At 41.0% G+C, this 17,920-nt stretch overlaps 1 protein-coding gene across 1 annotated transcript in view; it reads left to right on the forward strand.

Moving 5' to 3' along the window:
* LRP1B (LDL receptor related protein 1B) overlaps positions 1 to 17,920 on the forward strand; it is a 728,477-nt gene that overhangs the window by 601,412 nt on the left and 109,145 nt on the right. The window contains exons 61-65 of the mRNA XM_075181401.1: positions 925 to 1,073; positions 7,741 to 7,834; positions 12,836 to 12,952; positions 13,066 to 13,185; positions 15,270 to 15,389. Of these exons, the coding sequence (XP_075037502.1) occupies positions 925 to 1,073; positions 7,741 to 7,834; positions 12,836 to 12,952; positions 13,066 to 13,185; positions 15,270 to 15,389 (600 nt within the window). The remainder of the gene's footprint in view (positions 1 to 924; positions 1,074 to 7,740; positions 7,835 to 12,835; positions 12,953 to 13,065; positions 13,186 to 15,269; positions 15,390 to 17,920) is intronic.

Below are 17,920 nucleotides of genomic sequence, written 5' to 3' on the forward strand. Positions count from 1 at the left end.
ATTTATTTTTATCATTGCTGACTAAATTGTCACCTACAATGTCTATTCCTTAGTATCTACAGGTAAATTCACCTGTTGCCTGTAGACAGTGGAAGAAGCCTTCAGTGAATTGCTGTACTGATTGGTTCAGCACAGTGGCCTAGTGGTTAGCACTTCTGCCTCACAGCGCTGGGGTCATGAGTTCGATTCCCGACCATGGCCTTATCTGTGTGGAGTTTGTGTGTGTTTCCTCCAGGTGCTCCGGTTTCCTCCCACACTCCAAAAACATACTGGTAGGTTAATTGGTTGTAATCAAAAATTTCAACTAGTCTCTCCCTCTCTGTCTGTGTGTGAGTCTGTGTGTGTGTGTGTGTGTGTCTATATTAGGGAATTTAGACTGTAAGCTCCAATGGGGCAGGGACTGATGTGAGTGAGTTCTCTGTACAGCGCTGCGGAATTAGTGGCGCTATATAAATAAATGATGATGATGATGATGCCCCCGCTGTGTGTAGGTGATGAGTGCACCTTTATTTTAATGTATTATGCTGCAAACTTTCGGCCACAGAATAGAAAGGAAACTGTAACAGAACTTCCACATTCTAATTAGCAGTATAAATGCGTACTCACGGCAGTGTGTTTGTAATCCGTAACCCAGCTCTAATCATTCACTTCCCAATATAAGCAGCGTGCAGGTGTAACCTCATCTGTATGCATCCTGATTCAGCTGATGGATTCCTAAATGGCTTTTTATGTAGTGTGAGAGCAGCGTTCTGTTATCACAGTATCATAGTTACCGTTTTATTAACGACCAGATACATGTCCTTGTCATAATGTGTTGCGTGTAATTTTTTATTAGGTCCTTCTTCTGTTTAAGCCATCTTATTAAGGAATTCAATTAACTTTATACGCTGAGAAATATGATGTATTATGCCATTGTCTTTATAGTGCCTGACCACCCTTGTAAAATTAACAACGGAGACTGCAGTCACTTATGTCTGCTGTCGGCGTACAAGTCGCACACCTGCGCTTGTCCCACTCATTTCTACCTGGCTGAGGATAACAAGACCTGCGTGTCCAACTGCACAGCCAGCCAGGTGAGTGCTGAGGAGAAGCCAAAAAAACCTTCTTCTTTTTTTTCTAAAATGAAGTCCTCATCATAACAGAAGCATGATATTGAGTTGTGTGTTATTGAAACTGATCTGCACATTTGTTCTGACAATCTAATTGTTCCTAAATAAATTAACCAATCGGTGCATAGTAGGTTACTTTTTACTAAACAAGATGATTCGATCCTGCAGGACAGAACAACAGGTTGACAGATGATCCACGTAATCAACCAACTTGTAAGTGCTAGAGGAGAATATACTATCAATTTCCATTATAGTCTAATTGAGAGTCCTGGCTGGTCAATTTGACTCATAATGTAGCCAAATGCTCACATACCCAATTGTTTGGCTATAGGGACAAGCACTGGTGTGTTGTATCTTTAGGGGCATATTCAATTGTTGGCGTTACAGCCAATAGTAACGCGCCCCGCGCACTATTACCGTCATTATGGTAATGGTGTGCGGAAATACCGGTATTGCAGTACTTTTCTCGCTGGATTTCAGCTCGCGGCTCAGGGAGCTAATACCGGTAATAGTTTTTCCGCGGCGGGAACCGCGGACAATTGAATATGCCTCTTAGTTTTTAGGTGCACTTCTTCATTTTCATCTTAGTGTAGTTCCAACCCGCAGAATGGTTTAATCAGCAGCTTTAACTTCCTGGCTCTTTGGCCTGCACTGTAAGTGGCAGCTGATTGGTCAGGAGACATGTCCTATTCAGTAAGCTGCACAAAATGATTTCCAGTCCTGTCCCAGCTGCTTGCACAGTATTGGGTTAGTCCATGACATATGACATGTATTCGGTATGCTGTCAGGAGAAAAATGTAAGGTCTCAAGTAAAAGGTGACCGCTCCCCCCCCTCCGTCCCCGTCCCCTCCGTCCCCGTCCCCATGGAATTTCTACTTTGAGGGAGGGATCAATTATTCCTCTGTTCCATAATTCCAGCTACAATGTTTACAAGTATTGTACATCCCATGCTAGAATACATGACTTAGCATTTAGGCTAATTACCACCATGAAATACAATCTATGTTGCATCCAGTTTCCAGAAAGGATGGATTACCTGAAAGATATTATTTCTGTGAACAGGATTCCCTTGAAGGCCAACGCCACTTATATTATTATTAAGAATTTCCTTGGGACATCCATAGCAAAACAATAACCACTTTCCTGCCACTAACTAATAAAATTAAATACAGTTGGTGAATCATAACAGTTTAAGGCTGTCTGCCCCGTTCATTTACTCCCTGCTAGCATCAAACATAAACTTGGATCAGGGTAACTTAAACGTTGTTCAGCCCCTCTCTGCAGCGGGATTGGCTGATAGAAACTATAAGTGTTCATCAACCAATCCTGGTCTGCAGCCACCAGGAGCACCAAGAAAAGTAGAGATAGCCAATCAGAGTGGTGGATCAACACCTCTGGCTAATTAGGCAAGTAAGTGAGTTTTATTTGATTATTCATGTCACATTCGGTGGATATTAGGCATTTAATATTAATATATGTGGTGTTAGCTTATGAAAACTTCAGGAAGCCATGGTTTTAACCTATACCTGGCTTTTAAACATGATATCCTCTGCTGAACTTGACATACCCATAAAAGGATATTTGGAATAGGGTGATGTTCTGTAGAACACGCTACAAAAAGGAAGTCAGGGGTTCTGGTTGGTACCAGTTTTCAGGTCTATAAGCTGCGATAATAAAAACTATATATATTAATAGACTGCTGTTTGTACCTTGGTTATCCTCCTCCATATAAGCATTTACAGGGAAATAAAACTACTTGCTGTTGTATTAGCTAGGAGAGAGTTATGTTTTCCTATCCTTTTATGCATATAACAGAACTCAAGTAAATTATTACTTTGTAATATGCAAATTGTAAATGTTCATTAAAATATTTTATGTTTTCAGTCCTGGATCTAATTGTCTGTTACAATAATATACTGTACTGCTGTCTAGAATCAATTTTTGCAATTACAAAATATTTTTAACTCAGCAGTAGAGCCAAGCAGGTATTCCTTCTTTTTTTTATCACCAATTCTCTGAAAGTATAGTCATATCCAAAATCTATATTCAGCAGAATTAACCTAAAATAGAGAATTAATCTTACTGAGATTTAAAGGTTTGCTTGCAGAGGAAAATATTATCAGTGCGGCTAGATAGGCGATATACCTCCTGGTTCTGTGGGTTTGTAGTGTATGTGGCAGCTGATTGGTCACAGCTAATCCAATCAGCCGCAGACTACAATACACGCCCCTATCTAAATTGCTTGACTAGGATGGGTTCAGTCAGTTGGATCTAACTGCATTCTACTCTACATGCTGTCATACGCTTACAGGTAATGGTACGAATTTAGGGCAGAGGAGGGCCACCAAGGAACTATATGGGTTTTTGGCTAAATAGCAAGGGTTGACCATAAACATCCATTAAGATAGTGTTGAAGAAAAGACGGACTGATGTGGTGCATTTGAGACTGTACTCTTGATTTGGGGAGTAGACGGTAGCCTATTTAAAGACACAAGATAAAGAACCCAAAAAATTGTTATTTATAACATTTACAAACGTGTATGTAAAAGTTCCCACAACTTGACAAAACTTGAAATAGTCACACTTGTAGGCCGAGTGGTCTTTAACGAAGGTCGTTCAGGAAAACGCCGGTGATTAGGTGGATATAGCAACCACAACAGGATACAGGAATCTGTTGCCATCTGGTTTGGGAGATGGCAAAACAGTGTAAGTAACAGGGTTTAGGTATTGCCTGGATAAGTAAAGTAAAGCAAGGTCTTAAATCATACCTCCTTATTTGAGGGAACTGTCCCACTCTTTTGCGTTTCAAGGACACTTGTCCCAAATCAGTAAAAGTTTGGATATATGCCCCATTGAGAGATGCCCCTTTAAGGTCACGCTGATCTCGGGGTAGGAAAGAGGGCCGGGGCGGGCCAGAGATTCTGAAGTGCTGGGCACGCAACCCCGTGGGTGTGGCCTGCCATCAATCTGATGTGGCCACACCCCTTCTGGAATGACCACACCCCCTTCTGGTGCACGTGTCAAATTCTGTCCCGTAACCTCAAACCGAAATGTTGGGAGTTACAGTTCAATCATATATGAGTAAGACTCACACCGATGTGTTCCCTATGCTTCCTTCTGGGTGACGGGTTCTGCAAAACAGTTTTATAATCAAATTTACACTAACCCTTTGAATTTGTGAGCATTAGGAACCTGAATTTAAGACAAGTTGGCATTTTGAGTTAAAATATTTCTGATGGTAAAATCCAGGGGCTCGCTATTGAAAACCGTGAGATACTGCATATATAAAGGATGTAAACAGCAACTGTTTAATCTGATGATTATGGTCGCTTGATAGCTCTAATACAATTAATGTTTATAGGATACAATTAATTATATATGATACAATACAATGTTTATATATTGAGCAATGTGTTATACTACATATAAAACACATTTTTACTATGTCCCCAAACCTTAAAAGTATCATTAGTTTATGGATGAATGTCATTATGCAAAACGACTGCTCCCTGTAAACCTGATACATCTCTGTGTGATAAATAAACGATAAAAGAAATTAAGTACTGTATAATATATGTATTAATTTTATGCACAGCACAAAGATAAAAATCATTCCACGGCCTCATCTGAAATTGGTTGATTTTAGAATGCGCTGTTTGTCTATTGTCTAGACTGCTTAAATATGTCCATCTGCATTAATGTAGCACAATTTACAAACATGTACAATTTCTAACGTGTCTGAATGCAGTTTCTAAACATTAGGAAGTCTGGTAAGATAGACCAGCTAATCATTCAGCTGTACTTCTAACCTGTTTCCTCAATTAACTGTCAAAAAGTCATTGAAACATCCAGCACTTTTTCTTTGTTGACCTGATGCAGTGAACAGTAATAATGGGTCTAATCCTTTGTGCAACAACGGAAAAGTTCCCCAGGCAGTAAACAGTCCAGAGCTTGTCTTGTGCTTATTGAATTCACCAGTCATACCTTGGGGGCCACATGGAGTGGCCCTCTAACCTTCCAAAGGGTCCCACATTGATCCCTTAATCTCAGCCATAAGTTAAATCAATACATTTAATCAAAGAAAGATACACCTATCTGTAATAACATATCAGCCGGCATGTTATACAAGTGTTACAAGTTATAGCAAAGAAATCTGATAATAAAGCAGGAAAGAGCTGGGGGCCGCATGGGGAGGGCACAGAGGGCCATATGCGGCCCTAGGGCCAGATATTGGCCATCACTGGGATACCGTGTACATGGAGCATTCTCACATGTCATTTAAATCTATATACAGTATATTTAGACATATACAGAATCCATCTGGCCAGTAAACTTACCAATTGCCCCCCTTTCCTTGTCTTAAAGGGACATTATAATAATGACAATGTACAATTTATGTTAAAACAGGCAGGACCAGATTACATTTCTTGAACGCCGATGACTCTTCCTTCAATCCGTGGACCAAACTCCCCTATATACATGCATAGAATATAAAGATGTAAATAACTCAGCCCTTCTTTATGATAAGCAAATAACGGCGGCCTTAAAATGATTTTTAATGACCCTGTAGCTACTCACTTTAAATAATCACAGAGGGCCGGCATTTTGTGGCTGAGACATTATTTTTGAAATAACTTGGTTTGATGCAAAAGAACTAGAAATCTCTTCAGTATTCTCTTGCTCTGGGCACTGGAACGGACCTGGCACCGATTGCCTAAATTCTGCAAGTGACAAAATGCATATTCATTGGTTATACAAATGAAACCAAAATAGTGCATCTGAGCAGGCACCAAAGAGAGAGGTGAAGTGTGTGTGAGCTTGTACAACTCATATGTGGGATTAGCTCTCTCTTTTAAAGAGCCCAACTATTACATATCATGCTATGGGTAAATATGAACGGTCAACTCACCTGAGCACTGGGGAACAGGATTGGTTTTCCAAATTTGTAGGTGGGCAAATTGGACACATCTCATGTTCAATACTTAGGTAAGCGGCTGGATCAATCTGGCCTGGTAATAGTCCAGTTGATTTGGATTGGACCATTCTCATACTTAAGCTGGGTACACACTACAGAACATTTCTCACGATGCGATATCTTTAACAATTTAACCAACAATTGAAAGTACCGATTAGCATGACGATTCATGTCTACAGGGCCGCCATCAGGGGGGTACGGGGGGTACTGTTGTACCGGGCCTGGGCTCACCAGGGGGCCCGGTACAACAGCGCAAGATATACTTACCTGGGGGCCCGCCGCTGGTCTCCGCTACTGTGTCTTCAGCCTGGCTGTCACCATGACAGCCAGGCACCAGGATGCGATCGCAGGGGTGGAGGATTTATTCCCCCTGCGATCATGTGATCTGTCACAGGCAGAGCACATGATCGCAGAGGGAATGAATCCTCCACCCCTGCGATCGCATCCTGGTGCCTGACTGCCACGGTGACAGCCAGGCTGAAGACACAGTAGCGGAGACCAGCGGCGGGCCCCCAGGTAAGTATATGTTGCTGTTGCTCATGGGGGGGTGCGCTCATCGGGGAGGGGGGGGGGGGCGGGGGACACGGGGGGCCCGTACTGGGCATGATTATTTCTGAAGGCGGCCCTGCATGTCTACACACTATACACAATATACCTTTAGATTTGGGCTCTTCATCTGTCATAACCATCGGCTGAAAAGATGGTGACCCTGCACACTCCATAAAGATCTATGGACACTGCCGGTCCTGAGTGCAGACACACTGCAGAATTGGAACGACAACGTTCCATCATTGATAGAGATTACGATATGATCTGCTTTGGTACATTAAAACATGATCATGGGAGAGTACACACTAATGCGATATTGGATCTGTGATTGTCACGAAAATCGGGGGGAAAACCTGTAGTGTGCACCCAGCTTTATTTTAGGGGCGCAAAACATGTCAATATTTGGCCATTTGGCCAATATTGACGTTGACATCAATGAGTGTGGCCAGAATCAGGTCTATTTTAAAGAGTCTTTCAACTTAAAAGAAAAACAAGGTTCTATTAAATAGAAAAGTGCAGCGTATTTCATGAAAAGATAGCTTGGTTTTGTCATACAAACCTGAGAGCTTAATTTCCTCTGTGGGGAGAGCTTGGTTGCTCTTTTAATTCAGCCTGTGAAATGTGGGGCATCTGGATTACAGCTTCAAATTAGCAATGTACAGTATGGCTGATTACTTCCTCAAACTTTCCCAAATTCATACCTATCATACACGGATTTACATAAGTAGTACAGCTGACTGAGTTCCGGGGCGAGAGATGTCGCACGTTCGATTTGGGACACGTAACAGATTGTTTTTGTTGTTTTTGACACATTCATTCCAGCTAGCAAAGAAAAGTCACAGATTCGCCACCCAAAGCTCATAACAGGTTTAGCTAACGACGGAACGTCTGTCACATTTACATTCACTGGGAAATGTTCTGTGAGCAACTTCAAAGAAATGAGGCTTTGAAACATTCAAATGATTCCACTGTTTCATGCTCGCACAAAAAAACTTAATCATGTTAAACAGGTCAAAATGTAACTAAGAAAAGAATTATAGATATGGAAAAATGACCATTCATCACAACATCGCTTATATATCATTATGGTTTGTTATTTTGTTTCAGTTCCGCTGCAATACAGATAAGTGCATTCCGTTTTGGTGGAAGTGTGACACCGTTGACGACTGTGGAGATGGATCCGATGAGCCTCCTGAATGCCGTAAGTGCGCTTTATATACCGCGCAGATTTCACACATCAGGCCCAGATTGGCAATTTGACAGCTCCGGCATTTACCAGAGAGGTTGGCGTGACTGACACCATTGTGTGCTGGCCTTGGCTCGTAAACTTCTATTAAACTGACTTGTTGTACCTCAGTTAGTCTCCTAAATCTGCTTTTAATAAAATAGTCGTAGGTCACAGTCACGACAGACTCAGCGCAGGAATGGTGATGGCTCCCACAGCCGCCATAGCAAGCATTAGACAACGTACACACTGGCATTAAACTTCTGTTTCTAGCGCAAGTTAACGTTATGTAAACGGCTGTGAAAATATTAATCATTGTACACATAATCAGTCTATATTTGTATTTTAATGTACACGCCAATGTATTTTATGAAAGTTTCTTGTTCTATTTCACTGTGTCTGACAATCATCAATACAGTGAAAGCTAACATTAATCTCAATGGGAGTGCGATGCAAACGCAATGGTTAAAAAGCATTTGCACATGCGCTTGGTTTCAAAAAGATAGCGGCTTCCTGATTTACATGGCGGCATTTTAAAAAAAACAGATTGAATTTGTTTGTAAATGCATCAAAACATATATCAAACACATATTAAATGCATGCATAAAAACTAGAGATGCTCACTGACCCCCGTGTTTTGGTTTTGGTTTTGGTTTTGGATCTAGATTACCGTCGTGTTTTGGTTTTGGTTTTGATTTTGGTTTTGCCAAACCGCCATTGCGTGTTTTGATTTTGTTTTGGTTTTGTTTTGCAATTTTGTTTAATAATCTATGTTTTTGGGCATAAAATAACCTAATTCAGTGCTCCACCTGTTTCTTTGATAAGTAAGGTAATTCTAAAGCTAATAAATTAGGAAGAAAACCGTTTAATCCTTGGTAGGCCGTCCTTAATTCTCCACACAAACCTGGTTGTCTTCCTCTTCATCTTTGCCTATTGGCAATGCAGCCATAGTCTTTGGGTGTATATTACACCCTCCACTTGTAGTTAAATAGAAAAAAAGCAGCCTGCATAGACTGTGGAATTAGAAAGTAAAAATAAATGGACCACGGTACTTTGGTGGCTATCTATGCCCCCCTTCCCCCACCCTCCACTTGTAGTTAAATAGAAAAAAAAGCAGCCTGCATAGACTGTGGAATTAGAAAGTAAAAATAAATGGACCACGGTACTTTGGTGGCTATCTATGCCCCCCTTCCCCCGCCCTCCACTTGTAGTTGGATAGAAAAAAAGCAGCCTGCATAGACTGTGGAATTAGAAAATAAAAATAAATGGACCAAGGTAGTCTGGTATCTGTCTGCATCAGACCCTCTTTCCACTAGGAGTAAAATCGTAAACTATTCAGCCGTTATAGAGTCTAGAATATAAATAGAAATTGAGAAAGGCAATTTGGTATCTGTCTGCATCATAATCATCAACATCATCATTACTGCCCTCGTCGCCTATACAAATCTCCCCCTCATCCTCTTCTAATTCAAAAGTGACATCCTCAGTTGGTGTATCACCGACTGCACTCGGGCTGTTAAGGCACACATCAGCAGAACTGCTGAAAGGGCCCTTCTTTATGGGTACACTGTTACTAACAGAATGCTCACGATTAGACATACCTCTGGTGGATGGACTCTCCCCAGGGATTGGTGTCATTTCTGATTCAGAGCATACATTATCCTCTAATGCCTTACTGTTTTCTTGCAGTTCGGCTTTCCCGCGTAACAGTAGTTGTGCACCACTTTTAGACTCCAAATTACTTGGTCTTGCTTGGTAACGAGTGTCCGTACAAGAAAAAGGCTCAGTAACATTTTTTGATCTGCCACTAATAGAGAAAGGCGAAGGCCTCATTCTTTCTTTGCCACTGCGTGTGTAGAATGGCATGTTGGCAATTTTTTTTTGATCGGCACTTAACTTTTCCTCAGTTATACTTCTTTTGCGCTTCAACACTGTAAAAAAATTTTTGCCGTGTTTTTTTGACTGATGTCAAAAGACTGTGTAGTTTGACATCGCCTTTCCCAGATGACGTACTGGGAACACTACCATCAGGACTGGTGACAGAACCTGGTTGCTGATTCTGCTCATATGTGGACTGCTTTGAATCCATTATGAGCCAAACGCACTTGGAGTGCTAAATATTATATTTTTAGTCTGCTGAAAAATAGTACTTTTGACAGCCAGAAATATTAATGCAAAAGAATGGGGGACACCCCAAAGCACTTGTAATGCCAAATATTGAAAAAAAAGACTCCTCTATCCTCCTCTCTTCTCTATCAATTGTTATCAGAATTGTTATCAGAATTGTAATCAGAATTGTTATCAGAATTGTAATCAGAATTTTCATCAGAATTGTATTGTCTGTCCCTGCTCTAATCAGCCTGTGACTACACACTGCTCTCTCCCTCTGTCATATGGCGATGGATTGCTGTGGAGGCGTGTATTTAGAATTTTCAAATATCGCGAGAACTGAGCCCCGAGATCCGACGACGTTCGGCCTCGATTTGCAATCCGAGCGGACGGGAGAGTGCGGAGCCTGCTCGGCTCGGTACTCGGATAGGCAAAGTTCGGGTGGGTTCGGTTCTCAGGGAACCGAGCCCGCCCATCTCTAATAAAAACCCAGTGTTATGCCTTAAAACTAGGGATGCTCACTGACCCCCGTGAACTGGTTTTGATTTTGGATCTGGATTAGCTTTGTGTTTTGGTTTTGGCAAAACCGCCCTCGTGTGTTTTGGATTTTTTTTAAAAATCCTAAAATATGCTAAATCACATAATTTTGCTCTTTTTTTGTTCCTACATTATTATTAACCTCAATAACACTAATTTCAAGTCATTTGCAGTCAATCTTGACCACCTCACAGGTCACAGTATTATCTTAATACACTTTCGGACAAATACTGCAGCGACCTGGCTGGATGGTAAGCGACAGAGCAATGACACAAACACACGGCAGTTCCTAGCACATCTAGGACACATTGGCACACAGCAGTGGCAGAAAATAAAACTGGGGGTCCGCCCTCCCTCCCATCCCTCGCTATGTTGGATATTAAAAAGGAATTCAAAACTCCCGAGATCTGAGGACGTCACAATGACGTTTTGCATTGTTTTCAATTCTGAGGGCGTGCGACAGTACCGAGCCGGCTCGGTACTCGGATCTCCTAAGTTTGTGTGTGTTCGGTTCTCAAGTAACCGAGCCTGAGCATCTCTACTTAAAACGCGCGTTGCAGATTCCAGTGTGTATATATACCCAGATAGCATGAAAGCTCCATAATGCCCTGCAGATGTAGTGATGTACAACCTGCCGGTGTTTCTTCAATACACTCTTCTGATTGGGCAAAAGTTCTGTTTTTTGAGTAAGCAAAATTAATTAAACTTTTTACCTTTCATGAAGGTGGCATGTTTGCTGTTCTTTTATTCTGGTGGGCACTTCATTTCTGTTTGTTACTTTAAGTTAGTTGTTACAAGGTGCTCAAACTTGCCGTACTTTTCAAAGTGTATACATAATTCACAACCTATGAATAATTACAGCCTGCCCGGTTACATGTAATGAGGCTCACACTCTTGAACTAATTAGCACCTACTGCTACTGTGCAATGTTATTTAAAAATGTGCAGAAAAGTTCAGAATCCAAACTACTTCACACTTCACTACCTGCTGGAGAACCAGCACGTCAATTAAATACACTATGCAGACATAAAATATGGGACTGTTGCCACACATCAAGGAAACGACTGGCATGCCAAAAGTAAGGATTATACGTCGGTATAATACAAGATATTCCTTTAGTATAATAAACATAAAAGCATTGGTTACTATGCATTTATATAGCACAAAAAGCAGCAATATCTTAACTTGCTACAGACTCGTTAACGCTGAGATCTGATTGGTTACAGGACATACAGCAAAAAGTTACAGAAGGGAATGCAGAATCTAATACAATAAAAGCGTCTGATGGTGGTAAACCACAGGTGGATGTGACCGTATATTGCCAAAACTATTTTCTAGATACATTAATATATTTGTAATACTTTAAAAATAAATCAGATTAAAAGTATTTTTTTGAATAAAGTTTTTCTTTATGAGTGAAACAAAGGAAATCCTATGTTTTATGAGTAATAGGTTGTTTAAAAGTTGTTAACTATCAAACTCACGGAAGTTATTATTTTCCAATAACAATTTTGCCACCAAGGGGCATTATTTTGCTGGAGTCTTTCGCTAATATTATAAATGGCCTTAAAACAAATGGTATGAGTAATAATCCCAATACAATGAGACATCTCAAAATGTGACAAGTCTAATGAAGACTCCTCATAGAAGGAATGCATTGAGAATGTGCTGTTCAGGGTAACCCTGCTAAGTGGATTTTTTTTTCTTTTAACAGTTCCAATTGTTAATATACTATTATTTGCAGATTTACTCAGTTGAGAGCAAACAGTGATTATGACAGCTTCTACTAGAATGCAAATTATTAATTTGAATATGTTTTGCTAACATCTCTAAAATAATACTGATTTATTGAAAATATTTCCTTATAAATATCTGTGCAAAAACATGACTGTAAATTATATAAAATGGGGCTTATTTAAAGTTGGCCTGTCACACACACACACACACACACACACACACACACACACACACAGAGCCATTATGTGGGCGGGACTAATATTCATGAGCATGTAGCCTATCACTTGACTAGGAACCTGTATCTCTTGAATAAATCAGGCCTCATGAATATTCATCAGGCAGTGCCTCCGTGATGGTTTAGCCTCCAATATGGCTACTTCCAGTGGGTGTAGGTGACAGCTCCAATTTAATATTCCTTTGTGTGTTTTTTTCACTATATTGATTTAATACAGAAGAACTGTTTATATTTATTCAGCAGTTTGGTGAATGATTGTATTATTCGACTGATCGACAAGAGTGCTTTTTCTCTCCCACTCTTACAGAGTGATTGCAATCTGGCTTTTTTACATAAATGACATTTTTCTATTTGTACAGCTGAATTTAAGTGCCAGCCGGGGCGATTTCAGTGCGGCAGCGGCCTCTGCGCCCTCCCAGCTTTCATCTGCGACGGGGAGAACGACTGCGGGGACAACTCAGACGAACTCAACTGTGGTAGGTGATTATTCAGCGTGAGAACACAATAAATCGGACTCTCGAACAGAGAAGCAGCCACTGATTTAGATTCCAGGAGGAAAAATGATCATGATTTCATGCTTCCTTTTCAGACACATATGTCTGCCTGTCGGGTCAATTCAAATGCACCAAGAAGCAGAAATGCATCCCAGTAAATCTCCGCTGCAACGGCCAGAACGACTGCGGAGATGAAGAAGACGAGATTGATTGCCGTGAGTTAACTGTTATCATTATGCAAATTTGCACAGACAACGTATGAAATCAAGTAACTAAATAAAAATACTTTTTTCTCGTGATATAATTCAACCTTGAAAGTATAAATCAACAGGAAACTGATGCAACAACCTCCATAAACGCTGGAATTAATATTGCTACAAAGAGGACGTAGGAAAGGGATTGCATTAAATCACATTGGGTGCAGAGGCTGAGGGATAGGTCACATAGAGCCAAATACAACGTTTACATTTAGATTTCAAGGTTTAAAGTTACCAAAGAACAAAGATTAAAAATAAATTATTGCTTTTTGGTAATAATGTCATACACACTGCTATGATCCAGAACTTCTATGGTCACTGTGAGGAGCACTGCTGGACTATGTAATAATAGGGCTGGGGGGATACCAGGGGCAGAGTGGGGAGAGGTGGGGTCATTTTAAAGAAAATATATTTTAGGGGACTCAAATTATGTAAAAACCCTTCACGTAGAAAATCAAGCATTTCGGATTACATATCCTATATCCCTATATATATTTAGAATCAAATACATTTTTCATGTTAACATGGCATGGAATTGGCCAAGGTTATGTGAAATAATGTCCATATATACGCCATACTTGCCAACTCTCCCGGAATGTCCGGGAGACTCCCGCATTTTGCGAGAGTCTCCCGGACTCCCGGGCGAGTGTGGCAATCTCCCGAATTCTGCCCACTTCACTAGGAAGTGCCCCACTTCCTAGTGAAGTGGGCAGAATTAGATCCCAAACGAATCGCTATTTTGGCCGTCCCGCCCCCCTCACGCCCACCTCCACTGGCTGGCTCCCGGAAGGGAGCTGAAGAAAGTCGGCAAGTATGATATACGCTCAAATAAACAGTTAAAGAACCATAGAAAATGGAAGAACCGCTGTTTGTTTTACCAATCCATTTCTGCTAAACCTACCATCTCTAAAGGCATGGGAGTACCCTTGTTTTATTGTTAAATTCAGTGAGTAGAACTCTACCAGATGTGCAGAATATTAGATATTCACTAAATAATGTTTTAGAATACTGTCCTTTTAAGATGCATTTCGGGGGCAAACACAGGATTTGTAGAGGGAGGTTTCCACACCACACCACCAGTGGGTGTGACCAGCATGCATGGGGGTGTGGCTATAATTCTAGACAGTGTTTGGCTGCTCTCCAACTCTTTCTATCTCCATAATATACATGGGCAATGCTGCATGCACTACTGTTAGGTGCACAGAGCTCTCTCTTTTCAAGCAGAGCGGTGTGAAGCGGGGGCAGGGTCCAGCCACCTCAATTAGACAGTGCCCCAGGCTTGGAGGGGAGTTTCCAGACACTAGGAATCCCCCCCTTGGTTTGCCTATGCATTTAGGACCTCATACAGGGTCGGATGCAAGTCCAACTGATCAGCGCGAACAACACTTTTGGCCAAGGATCCGTCTCAGTTTGCACTCCTACCGAGACAGATCTCCCTTTGCACTTAGAGAGCTGGAACGGGAACGGTAGTGGGTGAGCCTAGCAATGTAAAAGCGTGTTCACACACATGTTACATGGTATGCAAGTTGAGAGCAGCCGCAGATAGGTCTCTAGGAGACGTATCTTTTGCAGGTGCTTTCTCCTAATGCATTAAAATCATTTTCTAGAATGTGCCAGGTAAATGACAACTAGAATCGGATTGGTTGCTTTTCCTTTTGAGACATTTTAGTAAATATACCCCCAAATCTTATTAAGATATTCATAATGCTGCAGTTTTCTCACCTACTTGAGGTCATCCATGTGTCATTGCATTCCTAGTGGAAAATTAGTATTTCTACCCACTGAATGAGAGACCTGGGGCTGTATTTACTAAACTGTGTGTTTGGAAAAGTGGAGATGTTGCCTATAGCAACCAATCAGATTCTAGCTTTCATTTATTTAGTACATTCTACAAAATGATAGCTAGAATCTGTTTGGTTACTATAGGCAACATCTCCACTTTTTCAAACCTGCTGTAAATATACCCCCAGGTCTGTTCTGTAATAACAATGTACAGTTTTGTAAATAGGGTGCATTCAGCTCAATCTTATTTTTACTTTCAGCTGAAAATAGCTGCTCTCCAGATCACTTTCAGTGTAAAACCACAAAGCACTGTATATCTAAACTCTGGGTGTGTGATGAGGATTCTGACTGTGCCGATGGCTCTGATGAGGCTAACTGCGGTGAGTATCCGCGATTGAACACATCTCTTGCAGCCAAGTAAACAGCAGACAAGGCACTTTTGCCAACACAATATTTGATCCTACTCTCTGCTATTTTCAATTCTCTGATTGCTAAATAGCAGGACATGATCCTGAATATTATTTTTTCATTTATTTAACGGTGGGTGGAAAAAATATGATAGGATGTGTGTGATTTTACAAATTCGCAATGGATGTGATCTTGCATTTACTCACGTCCCGCGTAGGGAAAACGAAACGGCCCTTGGACCAAGCCCTGGGTTTGTTTCTTGTGCTTAAGAGACTGATAAAGTCCTGTAGATGAGCTACCTGTAGTCTGTAATAATTATAGAGACTAAGAACAGGTTGATCAAAGATTCAGCGCAGAGATTTATAAATATGCATGATCTCTCCGTCTTTGTAGGCAGTTATTTCAGCCTCAGCGGTGACTAGTTTTATGCACTTTGTGAAACTGGTTAAAGTAATTAGCTACCTACTGTGACGAAAAAAAAAACCCTAGTAAGTGTAATTCATTACTTTTGCAGAGCGCATCTCCTAGCTTCACAATTAGACGAGAGTCAAAGGTCTGCGCCGGCAATTAAGAGCTGCACAGTAAATTAACCTTTGTATCCCATTATATAGAAGACAAATGTAATCTCTTGTCACTTACTTATCTTACTAATGTCGAAAACATAAAAACCGAATGTTGATACCTGGCTGGAAACGCAGCATAAAAAGAACAATTGTGGTGGGTGAGATAATGAGCAATCTTTGTTCTCTTCCATCAGTAGTTTTCTAGTGGCTCAAGGCACATTCTTATTTCACAGATACCAACATCGTGACCTGATTAATAAAGATAGTTATTTATGTATTACGCAAACATGTGAATATAGGTATATTTTATAATTACACTCACAGATAGATAGATACACACGGCTTATGTATATTTTAGACGACATGCGGATCTCGCGGTTCACGAAGCCCTTGAGCGGCAGATGAGGTTAACGATAGCACGAAGCGCAGCAGGTGATGCGATCAGACGCGTATTCCAGAGTTCTAAAACGACCGTGCGCCATCTGTATTCACACACATGTATTGTTATGTCTGTCATGTAGAAGACATAACCTATATAGCATCCAATAGTAGGTTAGTAAAATAATTAGTGAAATTTTCAGTTGTTAACGCTAAGGCCGCCACCAGAATTGGATGGATTCCGCACACAGTGACTGATTGCGCTCAGTGGCGAACTGGATTATCCACCAGCCGCAGTTGTTTCATTCTTATTTTATGTAGTATGTGGGGGAACGGTTTGGTATAAATCATCCATGTTGGCCATCCAAATTATTGCATGAATGGACAGGTTAAGGTATATATCTGTAACAATATTATTTCATACTTGCCAAATCTCCCGGAATAATAATTGCTAGTCCCATGGCGCATAAACAATAATACCATGTAAAATAGACAGTTTATTTGATAATAGAGTTGCAACTCTCATATAAAGCTGTACATAAAACACACATAAAGCAGTGGTTCAAAAAACTTGATGTGGTATGTCAATAACAGCACATTATATACAACAAGTATATATAGCAAGCATAGGTGGGCAATAAAGAGCAATATGCATAAATGATGTTAGTAAACCAGCTGGTAGCCGATCGGGCTAATCGTAAGTACAACAAGTGCTGGCACTTCCGCCAGGCAGCAGGACGTGAGAACATCTCCACGGCAACGGGCCCAAAACACAAGGGAGCGCTTCAGGTTATGGATTAACCACAACTATGTGAACTGTATTCCGCTTCACTAAGAGTAAGTCCTTTAACCAGTCTCCACAATTGGGCTCAGCCGATGGACTTATCTGCCAATTATTGCCACTCTTGAACCAGGATTTGTTTCAGGACTGATCCATTACCTATATGTGGATATTCAACTGTCTGCACTATCCCATTTGTTTCATATCCTCACCCAGGAGGAACGTATTTATGAAATCCACAATTGGACATTGTTTGCATTTATTTAAAGGTGCGTGATGGACATGTGGGCTGGGAACCCAGCACTTGTTGCACTTACGATTAGCCCGATCGGCTACCAGCTGGTTTACTAACATCATTTATGCATATTGCTCTTTATTGCCCACCTATGCTTGCTATATATGCTTGTTGTATATAATCTGCTGTTATTGACTTACCAGATCAAGTTTTTTGCACCACTGCTTCATGTGTGTTTTATGTACAGCTATATATGAGAGTTGCAACTCTATTATCAAATAAACTGTCTATTTTACATGGTATTATTGTTTATGCGCCCAGGGACTAGCAATTATTGTTACTGTAACCAAGGGTTGAGCCACCCTTTACCTACCCCTTCCCCTTCCCCCTTTCCCCTCCGGTCCCACAAGGCTGCAGCATCCACATTCCACAATTATAGGGAGCGTTGAATCACCATCCCTTCTATTTAACTCTCCCGGAATGTCCGGGAGACTCCCGAAATTCAGGTCGGTCTCACGGACTCCCGGGAGAGATGGCAAATCTCCC

The sequence above is a fragment of the Mixophyes fleayi genome, chromosome 7, assembly GCF_038048845.1.
Source record: "Mixophyes fleayi isolate aMixFle1 chromosome 7, aMixFle1.hap1, whole genome shotgun sequence".
In the NCBI taxonomy this organism is placed as follows: Eukaryota; Metazoa; Chordata; class Amphibia; order Anura; family Limnodynastidae; genus Mixophyes; species Mixophyes fleayi.